The sequence below is a fragment of the Vicugna pacos genome, chromosome 9, assembly GCF_048564905.1.
Source record: "Vicugna pacos chromosome 9, VicPac4, whole genome shotgun sequence".
Taxonomy (NCBI): domain Eukaryota; kingdom Metazoa; phylum Chordata; class Mammalia; order Artiodactyla; family Camelidae; genus Vicugna; species Vicugna pacos.
Genome location: NC_132995.1, coordinates 75,074,712 through 75,091,211, shown reverse-complemented (window position 1 = coordinate 75,091,211; position 16,500 = coordinate 75,074,712). Strand labels below are relative to the sequence as shown.

At 36.7% G+C, this 16,500-nt stretch overlaps 1 protein-coding gene and 1 non-coding gene across 5 annotated transcripts in view; both read left to right on the top strand.

Annotated features, from left to right (window-relative positions):
- Positions 1–16,500, top strand: part of MTF2 (metal response element binding transcription factor 2) — a 57,626-nt gene that overhangs the window by 15,596 nt on the left and 25,530 nt on the right. For 2 of the 4 annotated variants that reach the window (XM_006197326.4, XM_072968209.1), the window contains 2 exons: positions 12,972–13,170; positions 13,290–13,371. In XM_006197326.4, the coding sequence (XP_006197388.1) occupies positions 12,972–13,170; positions 13,290–13,371 (281 nt within the window). The remainder of the gene's footprint in view (positions 1–12,971; positions 13,171–13,289; positions 13,372–16,500) is intronic. The other 2 variants (XM_072968210.1, XM_072968211.1) reach the window with 2 other exon arrangements.
- On the top strand, positions 5,201–5,335 carry LOC116281816 (small nucleolar RNA SNORA70). The gene has a single exon (XR_004191281.1). It is a non-coding gene; the product is annotated as a small nucleolar RNA SNORA70 (small nucleolar RNA).

Sequence of the window (16,500 nt, the reverse complement as noted above, 5' to 3'; positions counted from 1 at the left end):
AATATAGTTTTGGATCCTAATGACATTACCTCTTAATTACGAGTTAACATCAACAACTCAGCATGACTTAATCATGTGTCAGCAACCCAACAGCTGTTGGGTACTCATCCTGAAAAAGGTACTGTACTTTGGTGCTGTGTGCTGTGGAGAATTCATTTTCTTATTTGTTCAACAAATATTATTGAGTACCTTATATGTAGAGTGTAGTCTTAGATGCTAGAGATGCATTGTGGAACAACATGGACATTTTCACTCCTTTTGTGGAGTATGCCGTATTTTGGAGGAGGGAGTGGGAAGGAAGACACAGACATACACACAGTAAACAGGTAAACACACAATATCACTTACATAGTGTTTTTATTAAAACTGTTTAACCTGACTTTAATCTTGAGTGAACAAGATACATCCAGAATGCGTAGCATACTACCAAGACAGCTGACTTGAAAAAATGTCCTGGGTTAAAAATACAAAACTGAACAAGAAAAGAACAAGGACACAGTTAAGACTAAAGGAGACAAAAGATACATGACAAATGCAATGAGTGAACCTTGACTAGATCCTAGATTCTAAAAAAAGCTTTAAAGAACATTTTTGTGTCAGATAGGAGAATTTGTACCGTACATCAGGCGATGCTATTAATGTTAAATTTGCTGGGTATGATAATGGCCTTGTGGCTATATAAGAGAAAGATCATTGTTTTAAGGGGGGTACATGCTGGCATTTACTGATGGCATGTCATAGTATCTGTATCTTTCAAATGGATCAGCAAAAAAAGTGTGTATGTGTGTGAGAGAGAGAGAGAAAAATGAAATATTAATTGGTGAATCTAGGTGAAGAGTATACTAATGCTTATTATATTTTGATTATATTTGGCAATTTTAAAAATAAAGAATTTAGAAAAATTAATTATGTTATAATACGTACTTTAAAGAACAAGAATTCTCTGATAGAGAATATTTTAGAGGGTGACTATTGTCACGTAATTACTTAATAGAATCAGCTATTCAAAGAATGGAGGAGTTGGGGCTGGCTTTTGAGATTCGGCACAATATGTATGAATGTCAGGGTGAGAAAGATCTTTGCTTTGAAGAACTGAAAGGAGGCATGTATGGCTAGATCTTGAGATGCAAAGATGTAGTACTCTATGGGAGGAGAACACTAACTATTTATAGCATTTTCAGCCTCATAAATAGCCTAATGTCCCAGTTTTGTTTGTGTTTGAACTATTTATAAAATCCTTTTATATTTATCAGTATGAGACTCTTAAATGCAGAGGCTTGAAAAAGTAAACTAGAGACAGTTGTCTTTGAGCTTTTTATTGTGTCAGAATCAGGGCCAGCCAGCTATTCCTATCCCAGGAAACTTAACATCCAAGATGAAGCATCTCCAGAAAGGCATTTCATCACTGGTAAATTAGGCTTGTAAAAGCCTTGTGGCTAAATATACTATGGACCAGAGGCTTGTTAGTGGCAGTGAATGACCTGATTTCACCGTTTGTTAAGTCTGAAAATGTTCTTGGCCTTCCTAGTGTATTTTGTGACTTCAGTTCATAATTGAGATCTAAAATGACAGATATCTAGAATAACTTTGTTTCAAAGACAGTGTGACTTTCTTCAGAACTTCAAGGAAATGATTTTATTTCTGAGTTACAGGTTTCTTATTTGTTAAAGGAAATAGTCTCCCTTTCCTATCTTATGGCATCGTTATTAGGAGAAAATGAGATGTGAATGCTCTTGAGAAAGTTAAACACTATAGTAAGGTGAAGGTGTTTTCAAGCCCTTTAAAATCTATTCTACTACCCAAGATCCTGTTCATACTTTTTGGAACTGTACCTTTTTAACTGTAGGGCAGAGTTAGTGGCTTGCAGCAAGAATACCTCAGTTCTGTTTGGCCTTAGGACCAAATTCTGCAGGATTGTAATGGAAATTCTGAACTTTCCAATCCGTTCATTTTTGCCTGTATTGCTAGTGGAGTTTCATTTACGTATTGTAATCAACCTTACCAGTTTTGGACTTGAACATGAATGAATATTTATACTTAACTCATAGTAGTTATCTATGGTTTTTATGTACATTAATAGCATTATTGGTTTCGGTGTTCTAAATCTGTGGTTACCTGCTGTCTGTTGCATATTGCATGATAACTAATCATCTCACAACCAGTGTATCATCAGGGATTTGCAAACTAATATTATTAGCGAATACTAAAATGTCATTGTGAAATTCTGTGTCATTTACAATTTTCTTAAAGTTATGATCTTTTTAAATAGTTTTAAAAATCTTTTTGTGATCACAAAATATTACACACTTGCAAAAGCCTGAACATACAGAAGTTTTGGGAAAGTGCCGAGATGGCGGAGTAGAGGGACTCACAGCTCGCCCTCTTCCACAAATAGACCAAGAATTATATCTATAGACCCATTGAATTGCACAGAACACCTACTGAACTGTGGCAGAGTTTTCTCTCGCTTTGAAATACAGGAGGATTCCTCACAAAAACCTATAAGCAACAAGTTTATACTGTATAGCACAGGAAACTTCAATATCTTGTAGTAACCTGTAGTGAAAAAGAGTATGAAAACAAATATATGTATGTATATGTATGACTGAACTATTATGCTGTACACCAGAAATTGACACAACATTGTAAACTGACTATGCTTCAATTAGAAGAGAAAGTTTTCTATTAAACTGATACATTATCCTAAATTTTAAGGTATTTAAAGATATTTTATATAATTTCATGAAGAGAGCCAAAGCCACACTCATTGAAACTGTAAACACTTCTGTCATTGCCTGACCTGTTAGGTGGCTAAACTATTTTTAATTCTAGAGGGTACAGGCCAAACCTGAGGTTGGGGTGGAGAATTTGCCTCTGCTTTTAGTTTCAGTCTTCAAGTGAGATGAAATTAAGTGCAGTTTAAAAAGAGTTTTCACTTTTTGTGTAGTAGAATGTGTGCATGCAGAGGATAGTGCTGTTTGCCTGATGGATGGAGGTTTTATTTACTAGTATGTGTATTGGTTGAATAGAGGCTTTTATTAATTTATCCAAGAGATAATTAAGTACCTCCCTTGTGCTGGATACTATATAAAGTTTTAGAGACATAGTGATAAGCCACATATTTTCTTTCACTTGTAATTTGAAATGCAAATTGCATTTGTTTGGAATGATTAGGTCATAAGTTTCTAGAAAATTGATTCTGCTTTTAATATGTTTTACACAGAAGATTCAGACTTACTCATCAGTGTATGAAAGTAACAATAGGTTTATTAGAATATGAATATTTATGGTTAGTAAATAATCTAGTTTCAACAACTTCTTCATTCTTGTAACCAATAGCTTGTATTAATGCTCAAATTTTTCCCACCTTGGAAAGTCCTTTGACCTTCATGAAGAGCTAAGCTTTTAGAAAGAGTAAGCTAAACTCAGCCTTCCAGTCTTTACTTCTGAACCCCATATGGTCTGACATTTAAGCTCAGTGATCATTGGTGACTTTGGAATTGTTAACAGTTTTTATTACTTATTTTACCTAACCTGTTAGGTACATCCGATACACTATTTTCTGCTTTTTCTTAGTTGTCTTTACTTGTTTTTTTATGATAGTTTTCTCTGTGGGTTATCTATTTCTGTGGTGACTCCTTTTCTTAGAGGATTCTTTTGCCCATCACTTGAATAAAACAATTTCCTTAATTTTTTTCTTTTCTAATATAGTTAATTTTAAGACTTACCTAAGTACTGCTTTAGCTACATCCTAAAAGTTTTAATATATGGTATTTTGTAATTGTTCAATTCAAAATACTTGATATTTTCCATTATGATTATTGCTTCTTTGTCCCATGGTTTATTTAGAAGTATGTCTTGATTTTTAAACTTTTAAGTTAAATTTTTTATTGATTTTTTTTTGTTTTATACCATTGTAGTTAGCTTGAAATTTGTTGAGACTTGTTTTATGGCTCTGTATATGGTCAGTGTTTATAAATATTTTGTCTAATAGACATCCTTTCTTGGATGAAACATAGATAATTTAATCTTGCTACTGTTTTCCTCCTAATTTTTCTCATGCCATTTTTTCGGTTTCCCAAGTTGAAAACCTGGGAGTTATTCTCAATTTTTCCTTTGTTCTTAATATCATATCGAGTTAATTCTTAGTATCTGTCCAGTCCACTTGTAAAATTATTTCATGGTCATTCTATGATAATTGAAATAAAGCCTTAGAAAATGTAAAGTATATGAATTAGGTTACTCAAAACCCTACTACCCAGGGCCTTTTTTTCACTCCAGTTTCTTCGTGGTCCTTATTCATGTTATTCTTTTCTTGTTCGTAGATTGTTGTAGAGTTATGAGAGTTCTCATCTTTTGTCTCCTCTGAATGCATTTATTCATTTATTTACGTTAATTCATTCAGCCAGTATCAGAAACCTGTTATGGGCTAGATATATGGAATGCATAGCAGTGAACTAGACAGAGAGGGAAGATCTTTAAGCCTTTATAACTTGGGCCTTTTTCATATGTCCACTGTTGTCTTTGCCACTTACTCTCTGTTGTAATTTGAGCTGTAACTACACTGAAATTTTGGTCCTAGAAAACTGTGTTGTCTTTGAACTTTGTGCATTTGCATATATTCCCTAGGCTTACGAAGCCCTCCTGAAGTTCGCCTGGGAAACTACTAATCTTTCAGGTTAATAGCTGAGTGCCAATGAAGTCTTGACTGACCTTGTTTCTTGCTCCTGGATAGATTAGAAATTCTTTTTGAGTCTATTAAGTATAGGGATTCTGTTACATTGTTTTTGTATGCCTTTTTGTTTCCCCACTTAGGCTGTGGGTCCTTGGTATGTCATGTATTCTTTCATACTTGTTTCTCTTACCACCTAGCACAGTACCTGGCGCATCGCAGGCATTCAGCAAATATTTGCTGAATGACCACAGCCATATAGTTAAAATTAAATCAGATTTTCCTTAACTTTTATTGGACTCTTCTTCAAAACAGTTTGGGGAGTGGGCTGTTTTGGTTGCTTAAATGATCTGGTTAATTAGAAAGTATATTGTTCTGATCTACAGTTTTCAGCTTTCAGCAAGTAGAGACAGAAGTGTATGAGTTAGTTGTTTAATGAGGCTGTATTTTTGCATATAATCCATTATAAGGGGATTAGAATTCCAAGTCAGCCAGTCTATAATTTGTCGTATAACTTACTTGTAATGTCTGCAGCCAATTAAGCCGACTGTGCTCTTTTCCTTGTGGGGGCCCAGTGTGCAGTGGCTGCAAACAGCAGCTTCCTTGGTAGTGTATGCAGCCTGTTGCCTGTATGCGTTGCGCTAAGGGACCTTGGAGACATCCTTTCACCGTGGACATTCATGTCTGGCATGTTGTCCCCAACCTAGGCTCCAGAAAGGTGTGGTGCTATTGGAAAGCCCCAGAGCACATGTAGGCTAAGTCGTCATGTCCATCTGTACCAAGCTGTGGGACAGGGAACATGTGATTGAGGCCCTGTGCAGGGTCAAGTTCAAGTTCCCCGGCCACCAGAAGATCAACATCTTTAAGAAGTGGGGATTTACTAAACATAATGCAGATGAATTTGAAAACATGGCAACAGAAAAGCAGCTCATCCCACATGGCTGTGGGGTCAGATACATCCCTAATCATGGCCCCCTTGACAAATGGCAGGCCCTGTACTCATGAGAGCCTTGGCGCCATCCCCTCCTTACTCATGCCCATAAAAAAATCCTACGTTCCTTGTAAAAACAACAACAACAACAAAGTATTTGTAATATTCCTAATCCTTATTGCACATAATAATGGTTTCAAGATTTAACCTTGTGCTGTAATTGAATGTGTGTTGCTCAGTGTTGCCCAGCAGTAGAACTAAGGTATCTGCTGATTCTAAGCCACTAGTAGCAACCCTGACCAGGTGTTCCAGCGAGGTGAAGGAGGAGAGGATAACAGCCACAGGTGGTAGAAGTATGGACACTCCCCACCTGCACCCAGTTGTCTGGCCCTTCAGGTGAGGAATGTGGAGGGGGTTCTGAAGAAAGACCTTCACATCTTGGCATTTAGAGGTTTCCAGTCTAAGTGTTGCCTTCCCATCTAGCCACCCTAAAGCAGAGCTCATCATACTGGATAACATGTGAAACTGCATAACGTATGGAGAATTCCCATACAAATTCTTATAACCTCAGTTTGAAGTGTTAGTGGATAACTGAGGATCATTCAATAATTGAGAAAAGCCTGCTGCGTGAAAGGAGAGCCCAAGATAAACAGAAGAAATGATCCCTGAATGAACAGGTAATAAAAAGGGTTTACTGAGAGCTGAACAAGTATGATTGAAGGAAGAGTCTCCATCTAAACACATCCTTAGGAATTTTAAAGACAACTATGATAAGGGAAGTACCTAAAAAATTCCTAAAGGGAAAAAATCAGTAACCTACCAAGGAGGAAAAATCAGAACAGCATCAGATTTTTCATTATCAATGCTGAGTGCTGGATGTAGTATAGGAATACCATCAGACTTTTGAGGGAAAATTCTTTTCAATATAAATTTCAGTATCCAGAAAGCTATCAGTTGTGAAGGTAGGACTGAAATAGTTTGATACATAAAGATTCAGAAAATTTACATGCACACATCTTTTTATTGCAAGTGTCACTGCTCCAGCATAAGAGTATGTGTTCGAGAAAACAAAGTGATAAGGCAGACTTCAAAGATGACAGGGCTGAGAGGGCAATCAGTCCAGATTGGTACAGGAACACGGAGAGCTCTAGAAGCTGGAGTTACCTGTGGAAATAAGAACAGTGTGAAATTATCCCTGACAATTTGAAACAAGGTGACAATAAAGGGGCATATTAATAAGCAATTTTGGGAAAAATAAAAAGTGAGTAAGAAAGATTGTTTAACAAATGTATGCCATTTAGCTTTGCAGTGATTAATATTTAACAGTTTTAATTAAGTAAAACTTTATTGATTTAATGAAAATAGTCCAGTAAGATTTATAGAGAATGGGAGTTAGTGATATAATTTTTTATAATAGTCAGGTCTGAAATTGATCAGTTAAAAGAGAGAAATGTAAGCACATTGTTTAGAAATACAGTGGTGCCTCCCAGAAGAAAGAGCTGAAAGCACCAGACTCGGGAGAGCAGGACTGGACTGTGGAAAGGGGTTGGTGGGGAACTACTGCATTTCATTTTAATCCTTTCTGTACTTGATTTTTTTAAAGTATGCATTATTATGTCTTTATTATTTCTGAAACTAAGGATTTGTGTAGAACAACCATTAGGCTGCCTGCTTTGTACTTTCTGTCCTGTAGGTCTGACCCTGGTCCCCTTTGGTGTTCTACTTTCATTGAAATCACAGCCAGATAGAAAGCAGCCAGTCTCAGGCTTTATTTTACTATACTTGCTTCAAGAGATAAAAGAGAATTCCTCCCTCAATGCTTTAATGCAGGGCCAAGCTTTGGTAGACTGCCTTCTGCTTCCCTTGTACCTATGCTCTGCTTTGACCGTCCGTGGCCTCATGAATTTAACTGTATGTATGTGAAAGGCCCCACTGAAAGTGGCCTCATTGTTAGGTTACGTTATATACTTCGTATGTAATATACCCACACATGTGCTACTTTTCCTGGGGAAGGGAAGACATTGTGGGAAAGAGCCTGGGAAGGATGGCAGCTTTTGCTCTTGAACGAGGTGAGATTGATCAGGACCTGTGATGCTTGGGCTTAGGATGACAGCAGAACAGGTTTTTCCTACCCTTTCTCCTTTAGCAGTACTGTTCTCTTCCGCTAGTGCATATTTTTTTGACTTTGTGGATTGGAGTGAGTAAGAGGGTGGGAGTGCTCCAGTGGGAGGTGGCAGGGTAAATTGGGACTAGGTCTTTCTTCCTTTCCTTTCTTTGCTGCCAAGTGATACTTCATGGGTTGAAGATTAGTGGCATGGGTGCCAGAGACATGATTGTAGTGGATTTATCATGGCTTATTGGGTTTATCAGAGAAGAGGAGGAAAACCTTAAGCAGCGCAGTTAGAGGGATGAAAGTTCCTGCTAGGGAGGTGAGTCCTTTGGCTCTTAGATACTGCCTTTTAATTAAATTACCAGTTACTTCTGGTAATGTACTGATTATTTATTGTGTTCCTACTACATTCTGGGCCCTGTGCTAGGTCCTGGGGAAGTAATGGTAAACAAAATGGGGCAGTCTTTTCCCTTTCAGAGTACAAACTAGTGGGTGAGGAGTAGATAAAGACAAGTAAGTAGGCATATGGAGCACAGTGTGGGAAGTACAGTGATGAGAGAACTACGGTTTACTAAGCGTCTAACCTGAACTTGGTGGATGGGCTTTGGGAAAGTAGGCTTAAGAAGGAATGGAAGGTCTAGCTGAGTCTTCCCTATCAAAATTTTGGGTGCTGAAGATAGAGATCTTGACTACCTTATTCACCAGGCCTCGAACAGGTACTTACCAAGTATTTATTGAAAGAAAAATAATTAACCTGAAAATGAGTTGTATTTTTTAACATTTCTTCTACCATTTTTGAGAAATTATACTTTTTCAAGTCTGAACCCATGTGTTTTAATGTTAGCCTTGTAGTAGTCCTCAGAGGTTATTTCAGGCAGATGAAATAAACTGTCCATGGCCTCACCAGTAATACACATGTAATGTTCTAGTTAGCTGGGAGGATAAATTGGGGAATGGATGGGGAGGGAAAAAGCCACACTGTTTGAATTACGTACCCAATTCCCAAGTTCTTAAGTCAGGGTCTTACTTATTGCAGGATAGTAAACCAAGAAGGAAGAAGTGGCTAGAACCCTTGGTCTCCACTTGATTTCAAGGGAAGAAGCTGCTTTGTTCAGACAGTCTATTTCAAGATGGGTATCAGTGGTGGTGATGAGGAAAAAATGCTTCTCTAATAATGGTAGCATTATAGATAGAAGTAGTCTCTGTGTGTGTTGTCAAATAGTGTAGCAAACAGTGATTGTTGTAGTGAGTGTTCTTGAAATATGATTTGACTCCTGCTGCTGTTACCTGGATTGTATGTTTCTAGAGAGAAAGGAAGTGATCAGTGACAATATTGGGAGGGAAGTTCCTTTGAGGGGAAAATGTACACTTTTTATCCTAGTTACGTTTGAGGTGTGTGTTGTGGATCATTTGCCCTTTCTTTGTTTTCTCTAAAATTTCTTTGAGCAGAGGAATTTTAAAAGAGGGAAATACTTTTATAAAATATCTGTTTATTAAAGTTGTTTTATGTAATACATGATTTATGTTTTCCGTGTTTATATGGATAACTGGTGTATTCACCTTAGAATATGAATTAGAGTCTGTTGTTACTCAGAGAAAAACTGAAATTATTTGTGCATAGTTATTTTTAGAAAAAAAGTTACTTTAAATACAGATTTTTCTTTAATTGAGTTGAACTTTATAAATTCCATATAACCTTTCTGTCTTTTACGTACCCTGCCCTATATAGAGCATTGAGGATACAACTGAATGAGTATCACAGACATGCATTCCCTGGTGGAGTGTTTGGGTTGGTGGGGCGGTGTGTGTTTCCGTGGGTTTAAGACTAGGTGGGGAGGACTGTACGAGTGGAGTCAGTTAAGTGTGTTTAACTTTTTCCCACAGATTTGGCTGTGAATGGGAGGAAAAATAAGGGGAAGTGGTGGAAGGGGCACAAGGAATCAAGGAAATTTTAGTTCTCCTTTTTCCCCTCTACAACCCTTCCAAGTTTTTAAGAATGGGTGAATGCTAATGGGAAGGTGCCAATAGAAAGATTTGCTGAATGCTGGCTCTGGCTTGGTGAAGTTGTTTGATCTGTTTTCTTAGAGTTGCAGTTTTTTCATTTGTAAAAAGGGATTTGTGATGATCATCTATAAAAGTGTCTCCATGGCATTGTTCTGAGTATTATCTCTCTTCCCCTTGCACAGTAAATGGCTCATAATAGGGGCTCAAAAATGATTTGCGAATGAATAAATATGCAGAAAGCTTAATATATGGTTGAGCACACAGTAGTTACTCAAGTAACTTTTCCCTGGAGGTTTGGTTGTGAATGGAAGGGGAAAAATTAAGGAGATAGTGGTGGGAAAGGGCATAAGAAATCAAGGGCAGCTGTTAGTAGGTTAGATATCATTGAAACACAATACAGCAGGAATATTAACAGAAGCAAGTTGCAAGCAGTAGGAGATGGGAAGAAAATTTTAATGGTTCATTTCTTATGGTCTAAAGACCTTACTGTGTAGTGGGAGTAAGATGGTGGAGAGTAAGATGGAGACAGATGTTGCCATCAAAAAGAAAAAGGGAGAAAATTTGTTGAAGCAATAACAGAATGTATGAAAGTATCTGGGAATGTTTGCAATTCTTGAGTTTTGTACATCTTGCACTCTGCAAATGGAAGAGTCTGGGCCCTCGTAGTCACCCTGGCATTCTATTGAGGTCATTTCTAACCCATAACTAATTATATTGCTCAGGCTTTAAGTTACCTTAGGGGAAGCAAAATCCCTCTGTGACCACTGAATTCTTCGCTTTCTAGAAAATTGCTTGCTGATAGAGTAATTTTCATACTGTTTTGAAGGTATTATATTGTTTTACTGTCTAGAGAAAGAAAGTTCTCAGCTTGGCATTGAGCATTCCTGCTGATAAAATTTATTGTAGTGATTCATCCATTTTTACTTCTCTCTAGCCCTCATCTTGTCAGACTTCTAATCCTTCTAATTATAGTACTGAAGTGTGGTCAGATTGTGTACCTTAGCATGAAACAAAGCATCAAACTGTGCTAGTATTCTTCATTTTTGAGCATTCACAGTAAAACAAACAAAACACACGTGTAACACACATGCACACACAAATCCCTATTTCACTGAAGAACATTCTTCATGAAAGTAAAAATTATTTTCACTAAATCTTAATCTTGAATTTTAGGTTTTTAATATTGTATGTGATGAAATAGGAAATATATATAAGGTATTTATGCCATTGTTTGAGTTGCCAGCTAAAGTAACTTTCATGGAACATCACATTTTACTTGAAACAATGACTAGCTTGGGTTTATAGTAGATATTTTCTGAAAGTGACACAATCACTTCACTTATAGTTACTTTTTATTTACCATTTTTAGTTTTCTTGATTTGTTCCTATAGATTGGAGCGACTGTCTGATGTTGTTACTTAAATAGTTTTGTTCCCACCACCTCCTTTGTGTTGTTGCATTCCTATATGTTACAGGCCTAACAATTGCAGTTATATACATATTGTTTCATAGGCTTGCTTTAGAAGAAATATTCATTTATATTGTCTTTTATAATTACTCAGTTAACTTTTCCAGTGGGGGGTGTGTGTGTATTTGAATTGCTTCCTTGGTTTACTTGATTTTAGTGCTAAGAACTTCCTTTAGTATTTCTTATAAGGTAGCTCTGTTAGCAACAGATTCTCTTAGTTTTTGTTTATCTGGGAGTATCTTTATTTCACCTTCATTTTTTAAAGACAGTTTTGCTGGGTATAAGATTCTTGACTGACAATTTTTTCCTCCCCTCAGCACTTTGAATATGTCATCTCACTGCCTTCTGGCCTTCATTGTTTCTAATGACAGTTTACTCTTATTGGGGTTTCCTTGTATGTGATGATTGACTGATTGATTGATTGATTGATTTCAAGATTTTCTCTTTGTCTTTCTACATTTTTACTGTGGTGTGTCTGAATGTAGATCTCTTTTGCAAACTCTCTGGAGTTTGTTTAGCTTCTTTGATGTATAGATTGATGATTTCTTGCAAATTTGGGATGATATTAGTTATTACTCCTTTGGCTATTTTTTAAATGTAATGTATCTTTCAGACTGAAACTGTACCCTTTAAACACTAACTCCCCATGCCTCCCTCCTCCCAGCTCCTGGCAACCACCATTCTACTCTCTATCTCTATGAATTTGACTACTTTAATTACCTTGTGTAAGTGAAATTATACAATGTCCATCCTTTTTGTCTGGGTTATTTTGCTTTAGCATATTCAAGGTTCATTCATGTTATAGTTTGTGACAGAATTTCCCATAATTTGTCTGTTCTTAGGAATTGAAAATAGGTATTCCCAATTGGAAACATTTTTTCTTCTCCATTTGTTTTGTTTGTTTTTACTTAAGTTTTGTGCTATTTTTGAATTATCATCTATCTAGTTTTACATATTGTTATATGTTTAATTAATAAAATAAATTGGGAAAGTGAAACCAAACAAATACTGCTTTGTTACCCCTATGAAAGTTGATGGTGATATGCTATGCTGTTTATGTAATAACTAATATATAAATTACAATGTAATTTTGGGGTCTTTTACTTAAAAAATGTAAATGATCTTACAGTTGGCTTCTTATTTGAATATGACTTTGTGAATTGGTGACTCTCAGGTTTTTTTTTTAAATTCCAGTCTGCACATTTGCGGGATGGTGACATATTTCCATCAATAATGAGACTTAATTCAGTAGTGACTCCCTGTAGGGGGATCACAGCTACCCTCCAATGAGCTGAATATGCCCAGGTACCCAGAGTCACTGGTTAGTGTGATTTTTACATGTGGCATAATTGTTTTCATTCTTTCTCAAAAGCTTATGAAATTATGCCATGCGACTTCTGGTTTATCTAAACCCAGTCATGAGATTCAAGGCATTCTTTGCTCATGACCATGGCCTACCCACTTCTACTTAGAGCTGTTGTTTTGATGATAACTGCCCTGAATATGTTACCTTGGAGTGATTGCTGAATCTTGGCCTCACTTATGGTTGACACTGAATGAATATTGAGAATTGCTATCATTTTGTTTTAAACCTCTGTTTCCAAAGAATATTTGTGATTTGAGGTACTTTTTTTTTTCAGATTGAGGTACTTGTTAATATTTTCCCTAAATTTAAGGGTTTTAATAAATAAAATTTTTTGATTAATACATGAAGTGCATCACTGGTATAAAATAAGTTCTATAAGTAAATCAATCTTACACTTTTTTTTTAAAATCTCCTAAACAGAGACTCTACAGGGGCAGGTAATTCACTGGTCCACAAGCGGTCTCCTTTACGTCGAAACCAAAAGACCCCAACATCCTTGACCAAGCTGTCTTTACAGGATGGACATAAAGTCAAAAAGCCAGCATGTAAATTTGAAGAGGGTCAGGATGTCCTAGCTAGATGGTCAGATGGCTTGTTTTATCTTGGAACTATCAAAAAGGCAAGTTACCTTAATAAAGCTTTTGCTGTTTTTGCAGTTAACATTCAGTAATCTTTAATTTAAATTTTACTTTGTTTTTAATTTTAAAATATCATCATATGTTTTCCTCTTTATTTCAGATAAACATATTGAAACAGAGCTGCTTCATCATATTTGAAGACAGTTCTAAATCCTGGGTTCTCTGGAAGGACATTCAAACAGGCAGGTGCTAGCTACTATTTCTCTTGGACATGATTTACACTGCAATTTTAACTTCTTCGGCTTATCATTTTCTAGTGTTGTCTGTTAAGTACAGTGTGTTAAGATAACTCATGGTCACTTTTGAGGAGAGGCTAAAAGAAAATCAGTGTATTCTTCACAGTGTTCAGAGTGTTACAGTCTGTTATAGACCACGAGAGGAACAAGAATTGCTCTGTTAGGGTAGCGGTAAATTAGAGGAAAGGTGCGTCACTGATACGCGTGTATAAATTATTGTTAGGACGCTTCTAAGAACTTTGAAGAAAAATTTTTTAGCTACTAATATAAGTAATACTTGGAGTTTCACCTTAACTGTTACTTATATTAGTACGAAGTAACACAGAGAACTAGTATTTATTGAGGACATACTATTTGCCAGATGTTTGGGGGAATTTGAACATATTCATTAGCTTTAGAGTACTAGAGTATTCATTAATAAGAGTGGTTTAAAATTACTGCTTAATTGCGGGTTTTTATGTTTAGATAGGAAAATGAGGCTGTATTTGGGTGCAGGTAAAAATGAATACTGGTGTGCTTTGTTTTGGTTATAGGTATGTTTCTCGTATTGCTTTTTGTGTTCTCAAACTGCAGTTGCTGTGTGCCCTTTGCGTCTGCTAAGCACAGGTGTTCTTCCAGGCATCTCTTTCATGGAAAGTGCTTTATTTATGAAAAATTGTGAATATTAAAAGTCAGAATATTTTTGCTATCCACTAAAACCCCACTTCTTAAAAAAAGTTTTTTGGGAGGGGTGTTAATTAGGTTTATTTTAAAATTTTTTCTTAACAGAGGTACTGGAGATTGAACCCAGGACCTCGTGCATGCTGAGCATGCTCTCTACCATTGAGCTGTACCCTCCCCTCAAAGCCCCACTTGTGATTTTCCTTTTACTGGGTTGACGGGCCTGCACTAAGGCATTTTTATGTCTCCCGTTGTAGAAAGGAGACATAAATTCCTTGAAGTATTTATCCATTGGGTTTTTAATTTGAATCCCAAGTGCAGCTTTATCCTGTGTTCTATTTCTTAATCTCACTGTTAATTTTTCTTAGAGAATAAAAAGTTTTGGGAAAGGAATTGGAATGTTCTCATTGCCATCTTTATACATGGTATTCAAGGACTAGGTGGGGAACTCAATAGCTGTTACCCTAGTAAAATGTCTTTCAGAGGAACTTACCACTTTTGGGGACTGATCAGTTTAAAGGACTAAAATTAGGTTGTGAGTCTCAAATTGAGGGGTCAGTGAGAAAAGGGGTAGGGGGAGGACAGGTGGTCTCCACCTGTAGTGATGTTGAACAGGTCTTACTCCCTGCATACAGAATTATTTCTTAGTGTAAGTACGGTCTCTCTGCTGGAGCTGGAACATGTTATACTGCTTCTGTTTCCCCTGTATTAGCTGTGTGTTCCTTTCAACTTCTCTGCATTTTTGAGGTTCCTGGGGGTTAAATATAGATCTGGCTTTCTGTTTCCTTCTTCCCTTCCTCCCTGCTTCTTTCCTCCTCTCTTCCAGAAAGGAAGAAGGAAACCAGTTGTACCTAGAGGTAGAAAGTAGTAGTGAGAGTGAGGGATCTTACTCGACACGTGGCCTGCCCGGTGCATCAGCTCCGTGGCCTGTGGTTCTTTCCTCACTGGCTCCTTTTTCTGTCATTAGAATTAGACAGGAGAGCTCCTGGGCCGTTTAACTCTTTGCTAACACACAGAAAGTTGCACACCTGTAACTTGGAGTTGCTATAAAATGAGCAAGTGAACCTGAAAATTGTGTTACAGTGTTATGGAAGATTCTAGTGTAGAGTGTAGCTTTGTATAGTAGTTGTACATCAAAATAATACATTAGAGTAATTTCACTCATCTAATAAGAGCCTTTTAAAAAGTTCACATAAATAGGAGATCTGTAGTCATGGTAGTCAAAGAAATGTGCATTACAATGGGAAGATACCGTGTTAAAACCATTAAATAAATTTAAAAGGATTTTTAATTGTAGTACCAAATACTGTTATAGTTTCTGTGAAAATGATAACTGCTGGTGGCAGTATAAATTTCTGTTTTGGCTATTACCTTAACAGTTGCATTAAATGCATAAAAATGTTTTATATGCTTTCATCTATATGGCAGTCATTCGTAGCAATTTATTCAAAAGAAATAATCCAAAAGTTAAAAATTTGGTTGAAAATATTTGCTGTAGCTTTATTTTAACAACAAAAAATGTGGCCTATCTAAATGAAATGCTTTATAATCAATTGGATTTAGAGTAAGGGGGACTTCAGAAAGCCACTAAGCTACACAGAAAGTCTTTGTAAACTTGATAAAAAAAAAGACATACTTGGGTTTCGCAAGTAAAGGTGGTTCTCTGCTTCCTCAGGATTGTTTCCTGGGGTGAACACTTTTGTTTGTTGGTTCAGCACCTCTTTTCTGAGGACCTGCCTTTCCCCACACCAGTCCATGTGGTTACAGTGAGAGTCAGATCAGGCACCTACCCCAATCTGGGGCTCTTGGTCCTTTTCCAGGAAGTTGCAGATTTGGACTGAGGGGTTCTAGGCTGATTGCTTTCCTGACTGAAACCTTAAACTAAGAAACTATGGGAAGCCACATCCAACCAAATGAACAAAGCCTGGGAGAGGAGAGAAGGGAGGAGGACAAGAGCCAAAGCCACCAAGGAAAAATGCAAAAAAAGAACAAGCAAAAAATTTCATAACCTGCATGTCTAAAAATAGAGGTGTAATAAGGTAAATTTGGTTCTTTCCACTGGATGGAATATCATGCAGCTATTAGAAGCCATAATTTTGAAAACTACAGTGTGAAAAATGGTTTTGATGGAAGAAATATTACATAATATTAACGAAAGGAAGCATTTTACAGTGGAGAGAATGTGGACTCTGGTGTATCTGGGTTCGAATCTTAGCCTTGATGCTCTGTGACTGAGGGTCCTTGGGTTAGTTACTTTGTCTTTCTGAGCCTCAGTTCTTCTCTATGAATAGGATATTTATCTACCAAGTTGTAGAATTAAGCAAAATAATACGTATCAAGAGCCTAACAATGCTTGGTTCATAGCACAAAATTATACATTTTTTTATCATTGGTATGTGACTGAATCGTGTGTAT